We start from the raw sequence: 16191 nt of genomic DNA on the forward strand, positions 1-16191 counted from the left end.
CAGGCATATCAAATTAGATTTTATATTGAAAGGCATGAAGAAAATGCAAGATTTGATTCATACCACTAGGATGCGCTAGGGTTCTCAGAGCTGTACAATAATATTACAATCCCAAAGACCCTCCCATAGGTTACATTTTGCCATTGAGGTACTCTGATTGGTTTGTGGGAACCGTAATGTCTGACTGGCTAGACCGACCACTGTACTCAACAGCTGACCGTGAAGTTTGCGTGCATCCCTGATATCACAACAGAAGGAGAGATCAATTATAGACTGCGTTATCGCTACTAGGCTATGTGTTATCTTAAATTAATACCATGCAGTAAAGGTAAGATGTTATTTTAAATATGTAAATAGTGTTACACGTTTATCGTTCTGTCCTGCACACCCAACTGTCAAAACAACGCGTTTTATTTTTGCATTGCTTTGGGTAAATTGTAGTTTGTTTGATTGCAAGTGTTTGGGCTGGCATCGAATGTCACTTTCAAAATTCACCTTAAAAACGGTAACACTGTCATTGACCAGACATAGTTATATTCGTTGTTATATATTTGTTTTATTCCTGTAACAATATACAATCTCTGTAAAATATTTAGTAAATATTAAGGATATAGTGAGTATATAGTATGTGCAGCTCCCGATTTTGCATAAGTCATGGCAGCAACACAGCTTGGACACATTAGCTCAAAATACTTGATTAGTAAGTGCATTTCTTGTACAATTGTCAGTGTGTTCATCTGTTGCATTGGCTGATTGCAGTCTTAAACATGGACAAATTGATTTAGGCTATTAATATGGTAGTATTTGGATCTCCTTTTGAATAACCGTATATGGTGAAAAAGTGGGATTGTCGTATTGAGGTTTTATATGGCCTTAATATCAAACAACCATATTAAATAAATCACCAAGTGGTTAACTAGGTATCATACATTACAGTGCTGCCTGGTTGACCCCTGTAGTTGGGCTCTCTTAAAAAGGTCTTGTTTCAAGATGAAGTGGAGGCTCTTCAGAGGTCAATCTAGCCAAGGTTGATCTGGAGTGCTCTCATGTGTACTTGGCATCTAATGGGGTTATGGCTATATTGAACATGACTTATAAGGCAAGTCTCTTATCAGTACCTGTAACGATTTATCTGCTTTTGTTGTCCCCTAATATGTTTGCATTTATGCTTGATTTGAATCTCATGTCCTAACACTGGTACAAGGATAGTTGTTATTTCCCTTTGGTTTAAATCCGCATTCAGGTTTAGATTAAATACTACCCCCTAATTCCTTTTCAGATTTAACCATCAAAATCCTTGCTCCTAAAACAGCTTGTTACTAAGCATTGGTACAGAAGCCTCATCCAGCTACCATCCACGTAAACAGTCATGACGTAGTTGTATGTTGTTGATAAACAGCACAACACTTCAGTAAAGACATCACCATATTGTGGTCCAGTTGGCCCTGGGCCAAACTAATCCAGTTTAGCATTAATGGACAAAGCTATGACAGGAGTTATTACGTGTAGTTAAGCAGCCATAGCTAAAATACAAACAAATTGAGAACCACAAGCTGTGGACCTCATCCATGTCAGTTTCTTTACCTCCTCCCTAAGAGGGCTTTGTTCAGAGCCATGACAGTTAAAGTCCCTCTATTAATTGGACAACGCATGACATCGCTAGAGCTTTCATAGACAGTCAGCTCTTAATTCCAGTGGTATGCCAGTCTGAGCTAAATACACACATGCTAAACTATGGGGGATGTCTCACCATGGCAGTTGAAAAGAGTGAGTGACTTTACACAGAGGCTTGACTTTTAGAAGTTATCTAGTTTAATAGTTAGCCTCAAGCCCTGTTTAGTGTGATTTATTGTTCCTGGTCAACTATCATGTTGTGTAACTTTTGCAATTCTGTCAGAGTAATAGGATCCACAAAAGTAAATAACTGTCCTTACAGCAACATACTTTGCCCTTACCCATACTTTTTGATCAAAACCACAAGTATTATGTAGTTACTACAATAATACTTAACCTAAATATATCTATGTTTGATTATGACTGTGGCATGATAGTAAGGTACTAAGGTAGTTTGTAGTTATGTGAGGAAGTTGTGATTAAAGGGTAAAGAGTCTAATGTGTGACCCTGCAGCTGCCATCAGGGCAGCATGGGGTCCTCATCACACATTGGTTGGTTGGCAGCATGCCTGGGTGGGCACTGGTCCTGGCATACAGCTATTTCCATTTGTACTCTCCCCTACAGTGCGGCCACGATGGGATTTATATCAGAAACACAGAAACCATATTTTGGAATCCACTTTGGTTTTCTTGGAATACTGAAGGGGAATGTTAGCTATGCAGTTAGCAATGCACCCAGAGGCTTGTTATAGTGTGAGAACTGTTGAGATAATTGCGTAGGCCCTGCAGTCAGTGAAAATAGAGGAGAAGGCCAAGGACACATTTAGATGTATTCAATGCAACCAAGTTAATTGCTTTGAAACGCAGAAATGTTAACCGTGTGTGCTGCAAGACATTTTCACAAAAATGTTCTCGTTGGCTGACGTATCAAAAGTGTGTGAAAACCGTATTATAGCCTATTTAACTTATTATAATTTTCTTTCTCTTATTGACACCTCATTATGGAAAAAAATAAAGCATATGTTGTGTAAATCAACATCACTTTGTGCTAAGAAACCATGAAGCATATGAGTTGCACCAAAACTAAATAATATTTAGTTATTATGGCAGACTGGAAGCATACATCTTCAAATGTAAACCTTACCTACTCATGCATTGTGGGAATTTGAGGTACGGTGAAATTTAGAAAATGTATTTCTCAGTTCCCATCAAAATGCCCTAGTTCTTACAGACTGTCTGAATTAACTTCAATTTCCCCAATGAGTTTTCTAAGTGGCGGGTCCTTATGGATGGAATTAGGACTGGCTGGATACTAGCTGTGGTCAGCAGGGTATGGGCTGTGGAAAACCGCCTGTCAAATGGGTGTGGGAGTTGCTATTTTTAAGCTCCAGTGGTCCCTTTCCCACAGTGCTTGGGCCTGAGGATTGTATGACCTCAAGGGGGTACACCTCAAGATGATACAATAGGCCAACATAACTTGTTAGCAGACAATGCTAACAAGCCAGTATGTTATCCCAATGCAGCTGGTCAGTCTTGCCTTTTGGTAGTTTGCATAAAATCCTCACTGACTTTATTTCAGTTTTCTGGGGGATCCAACAAGTGGATGTTTTTGAAATGGCATGGAGATAATGGAATCAAGCCTTATGGTAGAGAACCACAACTTAATTATACTTGAGTATACGTAAAAAATAAATTAGCAACAACTGTCAACCATTTAGGGGAGGTGACAAGAGACTGTCAATAGTAAACTTTATGGAGATACATCTTAACACAGAATGCTTACCAGAACCTTTACACGTTGAAGTTGTACCTCAAAAACATTTGATTAAAATCACATTCAAACTAAAGTTCAAAAGCAAGTACCGCACCCTTCCTTGTAAAGTGCTGATCAGAGAGACATGTCCGACTAGCGGGTTGAGCTGAGCAGAAGGGACTACTATGTCAACTGTCACAGAAGCACAGCTGTGACTAGAAGGCAGGAGAGGCATCCCTGAACAACTTGTCATTTGATGGTGTAGGTCAAATTCTGTCCGAATGCTTAGTTGGCAAACTCAACACTCAAGATCCTAAATCTCATTTCACTCTCTGACCACCCACTGTAAATAACACGGTTAGCTTATCTTGAAGGAGATACGTTTTCTAAGCTGTAGTTTGCTGAATGTGCAAACTGACAAAAGCGTTAACACAAAAATTATGATCCTTGGCTTTTTAGGTGTCAAGATGGTTTACCTCTCATTGTGGTTATAGTCAAAATATGTTTTTGGGTTAGAATGGTACAATATTTCTAACTGTGTCGTTAAATGCTTCCACTATATTATAGGATAATCAAAATGTCTATCACCTTTATTTACCTCTGTAATATCAAACATTCCGGATAATAAGAAAACTAGAGCCTTTCTCTGAAAACTGAACACAGGATGTAGTTTTCTCCAACTATGACAGAGCACTTTTGTTCCATCTTATAACAGTTAGGGTCACTTGCCTTCACTTTGTCTTCCCTTCTGGATTCAAACATCCATTAAATGCATCCAGTGAAAGGTTTATTAACAAATTATTTTCAAATGTAAAGTTGATCAGTAAATAGACAATAGGTGTGGAAAACTAGGTTTAAGACTTACTAAAGTTCTGTAGAATCTCCTTGCAGGCATTCTGAAGGGCTTATCGGGTCACGTCTCTTAAGTACCTTAAGAGAGTCTTTAGGTACTCTCTTAAGTACCTGAAGACTCACCAGACTTAGAATTCTACTCCCTTGTTTTGACTGTGTTTGTACTCTGATTAGGGTCAAGTCACATTCAAAGATTTCTTTAAGCATGCATGTCAGGCCATTTGACTTCACATCAAACTTAAGACTTTTTACACATTCAAGGTTCAAAAGAGATGGCTGCTAATATGCATATTGCTATGAAATGTCTCAAATCAACATGGCATTTAAAGTGCTTCACTGTGGTGTCCTTGGGGGTCATAGCTTGGCACGTGTCTCCCTTTTGTCAACAGTGTAATGTTGTTACCCACCTTCACACTAGGCACATTCTGTGCTTTATTGTACTAGTGGAGGCAACTGTGGGTGGCCCTGGATGGCATGTGCTTTTTGAGTCAGCAGACAAGTGAGACCAATTGGTACTGGGATTCAACACTAACAATAAGGTCACATTAATGAAAAGAGATGATGGATTGGTATGGACTGTAGTATCAAGGACGAGTGCATGTGTGAGTGAGATTGAGTTTGTCTATGTGAGTGCACATTCTCTAGCTCTGTGTATTGAAAGAGTATGTATGTGTGTGAGAGAGTGTGTGCATTCCTTAGAGTTTTTGTTACAACTGAAGCCAGATCAGTGGGAACCACAAACCCAGAAAACGACTACCCTTTTTTAAGTTTACAGCTGTATACAGTAAAGGAACGTCACAACCACCACTCGTTTAGATCTACACCTACTCAAACTGATAAAGGAGCGTAGACATTTTCCACACGTGAACTCCTTCCCCAGACACTCTGCCCATATCACGATCTCATAGGCTTGTTGCAAAAACACAGAAAGAGGAAGTGGTTTGACATTTCTCAAACTGATGAACAAATACAGCGTTCCAAGCTCGGAACACTAGGAGGAGGTTCCGCTTCCTCTCAAGTCCAAGCATGAGGTGAAGGGTGGACGTGGGTGACGGTTCCCTCTGCCTTCCAACTTAAAATCTTTCTCTTACACAATTTCCCTCACCTGTAATATTGTACACCACAGCGCGGCATGCAACCCAATATTGCACTGTCAATGAGCCCACAAGCTTTTCACGCCATGGTTGTGTTGTGAGTAGTTAATTGGCATGGCTGCAATATAGGCCTACAGGCTGTGAGAGCTCTTTTGGTGGATTCTAGCCTTAACTTAGCTGCACTTGCAAGGGGACTTTCCAGGGCCATAGGGCACCGCCAAAGATCTCTTTCTGAAAGTCCTCTGTGGATGGGAAACAAAGCAGCTAGTAAAATCTATTTTTCCCTAGAGCTCTCGCGTAAACTAGCTGAAGGGCTTGTACTGTTAAAAATCTGAAGACAAGAGTGTCAGTGTGCTAGTCAACAATTAAACCTTTGTACTGTTATTGTCTTGTTTCATATCAATGAATTGCTTTGCTATGGTCATTTGGGGGATCTGTTTACAGAGCTAGCTAATGACAAATGTTGTGAGCTAAAATTTGCATTATCCCTCAATTAGACCATCTTTGTTTTGAAAGCCGACCAATTTTGGAGTTAGGGTAAGGGTTAGGGTTCGAACATTTGATGAACAGTATGGCCGGTCATTAGAACAGCAACCCCCCTGGTCAGAGTTTTCGATAGGTCACCGAAATCGGTACAACAAACATTGACAGAATGTTTACACCGAATACAGATGTATTCCTTAGCCACATTGCTGAAAATTACTGTTATATTGACAGCTTAGTTTGTGTTGTCTTTCGACGCCCACTCTGTGTTTTCCCTTCCCCTTTGGTTCAGAACCACACAGTATGGCATAGTTGAACCATGACAGTGACGGCTGGCTAGACATCTGTGTTCAGTTTATGGCAGTTGGAATGGAGATTCATCCCCCATGGCCACGATTCATTCAAGAGGTACAAACAAAAGCAGCAGAGGATAATCCATTTGAATCATGTTAAACAGTATGCAACTCCCATGATCCTCTAAGCTTTCCTGAACTGTGTGGTCTCTGACTTCATGCTTTCTCTCAGAGTGAGCTTGAGAAAGTTATAAACAGAATGATCTGTCACAACTGCCCACATTACGAACATACATACTGTAGTGTATGCTGTTTGTTATCGGCTCTTTCCGACATTGATCCCCCTCCAGACCCACATGACGGTTGACCTTCTGAGTTATTTGAACGGGAATACAGCAGGGAGGCCCAGCATATAAGGTCAAACACTGGTTGTGACTTTAATCAATACTGAATTGGATCATTGGATCTTGCATCATTATACACAATTCTAATTTGGCTATCTTATGTATCTCTCTCTCTCTCCCCCTCCCCCCTCCCTCCAGATGGGAAATCCTCAGTGAGATTGTAGGCCTTTGCCTCAGAGACAACTGTCTGCTACCATGACAACCAGCCGCTGCTCTTTGTTGCCGGAGGTGCTACAGGAGCGGTTGGACAGTGGCCCCGCAGGATACTTGCGTGCCAAGGACTGTAATCCAATGTGTGATGTGGATTTCTTAGTAGAGCCCACCCTACCAGGAAAAGCAATGGAGGAGATGAGCAGTCCAGCAATCAGACAGCCGGAGTATTACATGCAAGTGCCTGCCAAGGATGGTCAGCTGCTCCCACCTGTAGTGGAGGCATTCGCCAAACAGAGGTACTCTTGGGTTGGGCTTGTTGTCGTCTAAAACATTTATTTTTAGCAGATCTTATGAGTTTTAATTATCTAATTGTATTTTATATTGATGTTTTACCTTGTTTTATAATCTTAACTGTAGCACTTTAAGATTTGTTTTCAAATGTAAAGTGCGTTAGAAATAACATCTATTATTATTATTGTTGTTGTTAGTTAGTAGGTTAGAATTACCATGATAAAACATGGGGTTGTGGAAAAAGCCTCAAACTAAAAAGATATTTAAATACTAACAAACTTAATGTGTTCGTTTTTGAATTAAAGTTAATCGGGATAAAGATAAAGTCCGCAATACAATACGAGACACACATATCACAAAAATGTACCTAGCCCATACGTTTGAGACGCAGCAAATGTGCCGTTTTAGACGAAGCGGTTATAAAAAGTCTAATTTTAGTACCTTAGTTAGTATGTGCAGTATGTGTGACAGGATGTTTGGTCTCCGTCACACACATGCCAGACTGATTCTGTGTATCAAAGTCCAGACAACATCTCTGGCCACCCATTAAGATCAAATCCACACATGTACACATAAGAATACACCTAACAACTCCCAAAACACACACACACTGACACTCAAAATACACACATGCCCACATCTACACAATGATTAACAAATACACACAGTGACACACACACAAAACATTCACAGAAACAAAAGAAGGCTTTAGCAAGAGCAGCTGCCACAGCTGCAATTATGCAGACTGGGGCACAACTGTTAGCCATACCACAGCCAACCCGAGTCACCTGCCAGTAGCATGGATCAAATCAACATTTATTTGTATAGCCCTTTTTACAAACAATGTCACAGAGGGCTTCCCATACACCCATAGAACCGCCCCTCAACCAACCTATACCCTCAAGGAAGACAAGGAAAAACTCCCAGACAAACTCACGAGAGTATAAAAAATGGAAGAAACCTTGGGAGGAGCAATTCAGTGAGGGATCCCCTCCTCCAGAGACGGTTGGTGAAAGAGAGGAGCTGAACACAGGCTTAACATAGTCATACAGCAGGGAAGTGTCAATGGGTGTTGAAACACCAACATCCAGTGTTCAACTTTAGTCAGAGTTGGTAAATGTCAGTTTACAGTTTTTCACAATTGTTAACACATGTTTCTCAAAACAATAACGGCTTTCTCAAAACTGCACACCCAAAACTGAAAACCTCACACACAAAATGCTAAAACTGACACTCCCTTTGCAAGATGACTCTTTGCCATCAGATCGCTTAACTGTTCACAAAATGGAACTTGTGTTTTAATTTGATACACACAGCCATATTTTCAAATGACACACACATACCATTCATTGAGTACACACTGGTAAGCATTTGTCTGCACACTACCAAGCATTTACAGCACACTGAAGTGCAACCCCCCCCCCCCCCCACAAAAATGAATTAGGCATCATGCCTCCGGTTCCTGTCTGGCCAGAGGGCCTCATCCACACTCCTTGATGCAGTCTGTGTTCCGGTTGAATGGGACCCTGTACACCTGTTCCATCCGCATGGCATTCCTGTGAAAAATACGGCCCAATGTAGAGAGGCTGATGGTCTGGACGTTCCTCAAATACTGTGAGCACACTGTATTCTATTGATATGCAGTATTAGTGTACACAAGGCAAATAGATTTCGTACCTGTTCTCCATCCTGAAGGTTTTAATGACGGCAGCAACTGTGAAGCGGCTGAGATTTGGTTGGACCCTCTGGCCAGCCTCCCTCAAGCTCAAACCATGGTTGAGCACATGGTCAACCACGGTGGCCAGAATCTCATTAGAGATGACCGTTCTCCTTCTTTCTCGTCCTCCTCCTTCTATTCTCCTTTTCCTTCTACTCCTCTTCCTCCTCTTTGTCCACCTCTTCATCCTTGTCCTCCTACTCTTCCTCTTCCTCCTCTCACTCTCACCCCTCTCCTTCTCTGGTTGTCGATCTCTTCAAAGTTCTTCAGTGTTCACCAAACAAAACAGAGGCTCAAGGCACTTTTATGCTGCACTCCTGATAGCAAATTGCTCAACAGACCTGAAAGTGTAGAGATTTGAATATTTGTGTGTTGTAGGTTGATGCTTTGATATTTTATTTGAGAAGTGTGTGCAACAACTGAACATCGTGTGTCGTGTTTTGACAACAAGGTGATGTGTAATTGACATCAGAGTGTAAAGAAGGAAAGTCAGAGTCTAATGCAGATAAGAGACTGTGAAGTAGTGCCAAATTGGGTCGAGCAATTGGTACATGAAGTGAAGGTTGTGCAAATTGTGCCGAATGTGCACTTTTTGTGTGTTAACAACTGAGAAAAGCAAAGGTAGCCACAGGGCTGGGGACTGTGATTGGCGCAGTATCACAGGCAGGGGGATGAGGAAAAGGACCGGGAACTCGCTGTTGTCTGTCAGGGAGACCGATGTCCACTTGGCGACTAGATCCAGTTTTGGCAGACTGTCACAGATCAATGTTCACTGGTGACCAGGTCTGGCAGACCGACGACAAGGCAGATGCTGACAGCTCAGACCCCCCACACCACAGGGAGGTGTGGAGGGGGGACAGAGAGAGGAGAGCAGGAATCAGAGAATGCAAGGAGCAACTAACAGTTACAGTAATATGAGAAAGAGGTCGCCAGTGGTGGACTAGTGCAAGTGTGGACTAGTGCAGCAATTTAGCAAAAGGGTATTTGATGATTTGATTCAGCCCTAGACACTAAGATAGCGCCCACCCGTCTCAGTTGGAACATGAAATCTGTTCCAGGGAAGAGAAACTCTGAAATATGAATAAGAATGCCTGCAGTTATCATGGATGCTAACCTGTTAAAAGCACGCACATTTTGACCTATTGTTTATAATCTGCATGATCTCATGTACATTCCGACAGCAAACGATTCTGTAATAATATATAAATTATTTGGTCTTTAATGTGCATACACCGATGAGCCAAAACATTATGACCTCCCAAACAGTACTGATCCACCGAGGCAAATCCCTCAGAGGTGTCCTGTGGAATCATGGACCAAAACATTAAAAGCACATCTTTCAAATCCTGTAGGACCTGGCACACGGAGGACACGATTCATTGTTTGCACACAAATAATTTGATGGGCTAGCTCCAACCTTTCTCTATGACCTTTTACTACCACACGTCCCATCCAGGTCACTCAGGTCCCCTGACCAGTTGCTTCTCGTTGGCCCAAGATCAACGTTGAAGCCCAAGGATTAAGGGGTGATTGTGCCTTCGCAGTTGTAACCCCCAAACTTAGGAGCTATTGCATCTTATACTGGCCACTACACAGCTTGTTTTTTTAATCCTGTAAAACACATCTAAATTCCTGGGCTTTTAACTTAGTATGAGAGTTGCCTTTATTTGTCTTTTTGTCTGTTGACTGGTCTTTGTTTTTGTATTGTGTTGTTTTATGGCTTTTGCTATTTTGATTGTATAAATGTGACTTTAACTTTGACCAAACAGTATGTTAGGCAGGTGGTCATCATGTTTTGGCTTAACAGTGTACTGTATATACATTTGTATCCTATTTTGAATAGTCTAACTGGCACTGCACTTGCTGCAGAAACTGTATTTTTTTTATTTCTAGATTCCCTTGGGAATAAGTCAGTTGAATGCTGAGTTAGGATACTCAGTGCGCTGTTAGACCATGAATAATGTATTACCGTTGTATCCAGACCAATATTTTGTGATGGCATTGATATGGCTAATGTAAAGTATAGACTGACCAAATCTTGGCAGTAAACTGTAGCCTTGCAGCTGACCCAGAATGTAGTTTTGCTGAGCTATCGTTTACTCTGTAATTTAATTAAATGAATAACGGTGGGTGTGAGGATGAATTGAATTGTGTTGTCCTAGAGTAAGAGATGGCTTTGAGATGTGGGTTCAAAAACACCATTCTTTTAAAATAGTTTTCTAATGGTTTCCTATTTTTGTTTGCACTTTCCTGCTTCTTTCATCCTCATCTCCCTCCCTGTCTTCACACCTACATCCTTCTCAAATACTTTCTTTCTCGGCCCTTACTTCTATCCACTGCTTCATGTATTTTTCCCTCCCGCAATTTCCACTGGTTACATGTACACCACCCTTCCCTTTCCCCTTTCTGGTCTATCCACCCTTTTCTTCCTTCCTCCCGTCCTCCAGTCTTCTCTCTGAGAGGCCAATGTGTCGTATCTGCCATGACGGAGGGGGCCAGGAAGAGCTGATCTCCCCCTGTGAGTGTTCAGGCACCCTGGGGACCATCCACCGGAGCTGCCTGGAGCACTGGCTCTCGTCCTCCGGCACCAGCTTCTGTGAGCTCTGCCACTACCAGTTCAATGTCCAGAGGAAGTCTCGGCCACTGCTGGAGGTACCAGATATGCCCGATGCACACACACAAACAAATGTATGGACTACGAGACATACAGACTTACAGTCACAGGCAAGTATATTGAAAATGTCCACACATAAGAAAACACGCACAATAAAGGGGGCACAAGATCACACTCTCCCAGTCCGAGACTTACATTTCACAACTCACAACACATGCCTTCTTGAGTTTTAGGATTGTATAGATTGAAAAAAAACCTGGTGAATATTAGCATTCACCTAAACACGAATAATGTTCTGATTGAACACTATATTGTATTGATACATGATATCAATATGCAATCAAATATGTTTACACTGCAAACAGGGTTGCAGACATCTGCATTGTCCACCACACCACACCCCATCTGTCCACTTAATCCCCAATAACACATATGTTTATCCAGCCTTGGCTTAAAATCAGAGCTTTGACGTGTCAGCCCTGGCAAGTAACATCAAAACATGTTTGGTCTTTAATATCTTTTAGCAAATCACTCTTGTACGGTACTGGACCTAGTATGCAGCTGCACGTGTGTGTTTGTGTGTGTGTGACGGCTGGCCTATATGCACACATGGAATGTGATGGGGGTTGAAGGGAGCTGAAGACACTTTAGGCTGCGGCTAAAGACGTTCCATAACTGTTTTCACACTCTTTGGTTCCTCTTAAACTTTACAGCCTAGCAGTCTGATTAAGGAATCACTTCACTATGTTGATTGGATGTGTATTGTATTCCAGCAGACTGGAGAACAGAAGTTGGTTTTCTGTACCCTAAAAATAAACACAAAACGACACAAAATGACTCACTTATGAACACGTGCATCATTTGCAGAGAACCACCCCTTCAGAAAGTAGAGAGGCCAATGGGTCCCACAGCGACACATGTAACAACAATGTCCTGTGCCGCCATGCCCCTTAAGCAGGAAACAAGTTCAAGGGCAGTATGTAAGGAATACACATTTTAAATCACACAGCAATCACTCCTTTCTGCATTCTGTCAATAAATACTGAACTTCAAATAGGGTATTACATACTCAATAATCAACCCCAACCCTAATATGGTCTTTATATCCTCTTACTCATCACTAACCATCCCCCTTTTAAAAGATGAATCCCTTTTTGGTGATGAGAGAAATAATTGGTTTCCACTCAAATGAATGGAGTGGAGTTTATGAGACTAATTATGGCAAAGCTATTGGGGAATTGACATGATGAAGCATATAAATCACCACATAAATCTACCAGACCACAACATTTAACGTCCTGAAATTTACCGTCCACAAAATGAGTCCTCCAAACCATAGAGTAAAATATTGCCACCCTGCTTGCATCCACTTGTTTGCTCATGTATCACAGAACTGCCACAGACAGCACAATACATTGTATTTGCAGGAAGCGTTCACAAGATGGTAATTATACCAAAAAGATGTGTGCTGAGTCACTGTTGTAACTTATTAATAGCTGACATAAAAAAATTGTTATAGTGATTTGTCGCCTTTTTGGCAGTTGATGAGTTTTTGTATCTGTAATTATATCTGTAAATGATGAATGAAGTATAGTTTTTCTTTGTACTTTATCGAAGAATATTGTTTGCTTGTATGTAACATGCCTCACATGCCTTGCCAACACCACAAATATTAGGATATTGGCCAAAAAGGGATTGACGTATAAGTAGTCTATATATATTGAACTTTTATGCCATAAAAAAAAAATCTACATTTGGATCTGTACAAAGCCATTATAAAACATCCTGTAATGTTCTGGTGAAATCTAACAGTTGTCTAGCAACATAGCTGACTGGGTGGTAGTTTGATTGTCTGGAATCTAAGCTCCCCACAGACAAAATCCTGTTTGAAGTCTAACCCGTTTATGGACTATATATCTCCAAATGCTATCACCAGTCTATTAAAATGAAATCTTCTTTCAGCGTTATACATTTTATGCTCACATTATATATATTTTTTTTTACCTCAACTTCATGTTCTCAATGATTGTGTTTTGCACACACAAACATTTTGTGAACTTACACAAACCAAATAGGGAAATGGTCCATCTGCAACAGGTGAAAGTCCCTGTTCAGAGAGAAGTAATATCCTGTTAAACTTGAAGCAAAACCTAAAACATCTGTTTAAATAAGTTAGTGTTTACATAACTGGCGTGTCTGCTTGCCAAACCTAATTCCTCCAGCTAAAATGACCACGTTGACCCGCCTTCTCGCATTGTTACAAAGAAGACCTTATTTGTACATTTTTTTAAAAATGTGCATTCCTGTGCTCCCTATTTTCCTTCCATCCTCCTTGTACTTTATCCCCTGAACTCACACTTCCCTTCCTCTCATTGGCTCTTTTCCACTGTAGTGGATGCGTAACCCAGGCCTACGTCAGGAGAAACGGACCCTCTTTGGGGATATGGTGTGCTTCCTGCTCATCACACCCCTGGCCACCATCTCTGGCTGGCTGTGTCTGCGGGGAGCAGTGGATCACCTGCACTTTGCCAGTCGGCTAGAGGCCGTGGGTCTCATTGCTCTCACTGTGGCCCTTTTCACAATTTACCTATTCTGGACACTGGTGAGTATAGGACATAAGGGAGAGGGTTGATAGAGAGAATAGAGTGAAAGAGGCAAGGTGGTCCTGGTCACCATTTACATGGATGGATCATGGAGTGGAGAAAAAAAAAGTGGGGTCGGATGGATGGTTCAGGGGTGAGTAGAGATGGCGGTTTTCTCTTCACCATCTGGGGTGTTGGAAGTGAAAGGGATGGAGGGAAGGTGGAGGTGATAGCTCTTTTACTATGGACCTCTAGTTAAGTGGAGGAGAAAAATGTATGGGACAAAGATGACGGTTGGGTGGAAGGAGGGATGACAATGGTAAGGTAGGGAAGGAAAGGAAGAAATACTCAAAAAGTATCTTCTTTGGAACCAGATGAAAGGAGGAACGTGGAGAGGGAGTGATAGAGAGAGGCGGGTAGGTAAGCCGCGTTTACCATTGACCTCTTCTGGATCTAGGTACATCAAGACTGGCTTCTCTCTGTACACTTTTTTTTCTACTATGAGAAGGTAGAAGGTACTGGCTGATAAAACCAGAGGGTGTCCCTTGGTTTTGTAGTTTGTTCAGATATATTGTTCATGTTTGCCTGTCTGTGTTTATAGGTGAGTGACTCAGTTCATTTAGAAAAGTAAACCTGAATACCTCCAAATATTTCGATTTTGAAATAATCCCACAGATAGTGATTGCTTCAAATCTCTTCTCCCGTCTCTCGCAGGTGTCTCTCAGGTATCACTGTCGGCTGTATAACGAGTGGCGACAGACCAATCAACGGGTTGTCCTCCTCCTCCCTAAGTCAAACGGTGAAGCCATGGCCCCGCTGTCTTTACGGGGCCCACCCCGTGAGAAACGACCATCTAAAGAGACAATAGTCTGATGGTCCCCAACATTCTGTCTCCTCAGAAAAGTCAATGTAGAAACTGTACGGAAAGGTGTTGGTTCCTTTGACCCTAGAAGAGGGCACAGAGGGTACACTTCAAAGTCCCACAGTGAAATGTGCCAAATTTCCTGTCTAATTGGCATTGAGCCATGAAGAACTGATAATCTCAGTAGCACACCTATGGATCTGACTTTTGTTTTTATTTTGAAGAACCCCCCCCCCCCCCCCCACCCCCAAGATTCATTGGCTTTTCTAGGTTTCAACCCATCTTGGAATCGACAAACCAAGGGGGTGGACAACTTTCTGTGATCAAGTGCTGTAACTCTCGATTCCCGCAATGTGCAGCAGAGTTAGTCCTGTTATTGTGACATCTTCAGACCTCCATGATATCAACATTGTTGTTTTCAATGTTAAAAGGGCATTTAATTATTATGTACTCAATAATACATAACAGATGAAATACATTGTACTTGAAGTGTATAAACATTTGATATAAAGCCTTTTGTTCCAGAACTTGAAATATTTTGCACTCTTAACTAAACCAAACATGTATGTGGGTCTTTGTGCCTCAAACTAGTTTGAAAAAAGGGCCCCTGCAGTTGCTGCATGGATAGGCAGATGTACACTAACAGTTGGTTTTAAAGCAAAGTTAAGAAAGCGTATATTAGTTCGGAAAATGCATGAACAAAATTTCAATCAATTTATGATGACCAACAAAGGTACATCATAAATGTAATCACAAATAAGCATTATAGTTGTCTTGACATGACAGTCTTCTAATTTGTCTGTTGTTGCGTGTAGTCTATCTTTGGTCATGGACTGAATACTTACTGCTTTACAGAGTGGATGTGCTCTTATTTTGTCTTGTTCTAGAAATGGTCATTGTGTAGCTTAGCAAACTCTTCAGACAATGTTCATAAGGGGCCAAACCACTGTACTTTAGCTTAAACTACCTTTTAAATACACTGTTACTGTTGAAGCAACCAAATTCAAAACATTGCATTCTACCAGATCTTTATAACTCAGATTTTTTTGTTTTTATTTTATGACTGTTAAGTCATACTTAAGGCAATTCATATTTATGTTTTTCACCACATTTTGTTTAAATATAACTTTTTTTGACAGTCAAATTAACAGATTAAAGTTTTGGTGATTATCCCTTTCTACCTCTTCAATTATTGTATGGCTCTTGTATAAGCAATATCAAACACTGCCAAACTGTAACATTGCCTTGTGTTATATTTTTTACAATGACAAGTCTCAAGTCCACAACATTTTTGCCAGACTTAAGTTAATTCAGGACACACACCATGGCTTAATCAGAAATAATTTCTACCCGTTTACTCTCTTATTTTCATGTTATAGCAGTGTAGAGGGCAGTGCCAACCACTTCATGATAATAAATGGTCTGTCATCTTCCCAGTTTCAATAGCAGTAGATCTCTGTGTACTCAGAAATGGGCCTT

General features: G+C 41.1%; 1 protein-coding gene across 2 annotated transcripts; it reads left to right on the forward strand.

Annotated features, from left to right (window-relative positions):
* The first annotated feature begins 217 nt into the window (after window positions 1-217).
* LOC146220866 (E3 ubiquitin-protein ligase MARCHF3-like) lies at window positions 218-15888 on the forward strand. Of its 2 annotated transcripts, XM_084693403.1 has the most exons (6): window positions 5545-6204; window positions 6440-6506; window positions 6632-6942; window positions 11102-11306; window positions 13661-13870; window positions 14565-15888. In XM_084693403.1, exons 3-6 carry the CDS (start codon window positions 6689-6691, stop codon window positions 14721-14723), a joined length of 828 nt encoding a protein of 275 aa, XP_084549529.1. In that variant the 5' UTR covers window positions 5545-6204; window positions 6440-6506; window positions 6632-6688; the 3' UTR covers window positions 14724-15888. The 2 variants fall into 2 exon arrangements, with proteins under 2 accessions (XP_084549528.1, XP_084549529.1); XM_084693402.1 differs by lacking the exons at window positions 5545-6204; window positions 6440-6506 and adding an exon at window positions 218-328.
* Window positions 15889-16191: the final 303 nt, after the last annotated feature.

The sequence above is a fragment of the Hypomesus nipponensis genome, chromosome 27 (genome assembly GCF_054491055.1).
Source record: "Hypomesus nipponensis isolate SF chromosome 27, ASM5449105v1, whole genome shotgun sequence".
Taxonomy (NCBI): domain Eukaryota; kingdom Metazoa; phylum Chordata; class Actinopteri; order Osmeriformes; family Osmeridae; genus Hypomesus; species Hypomesus nipponensis.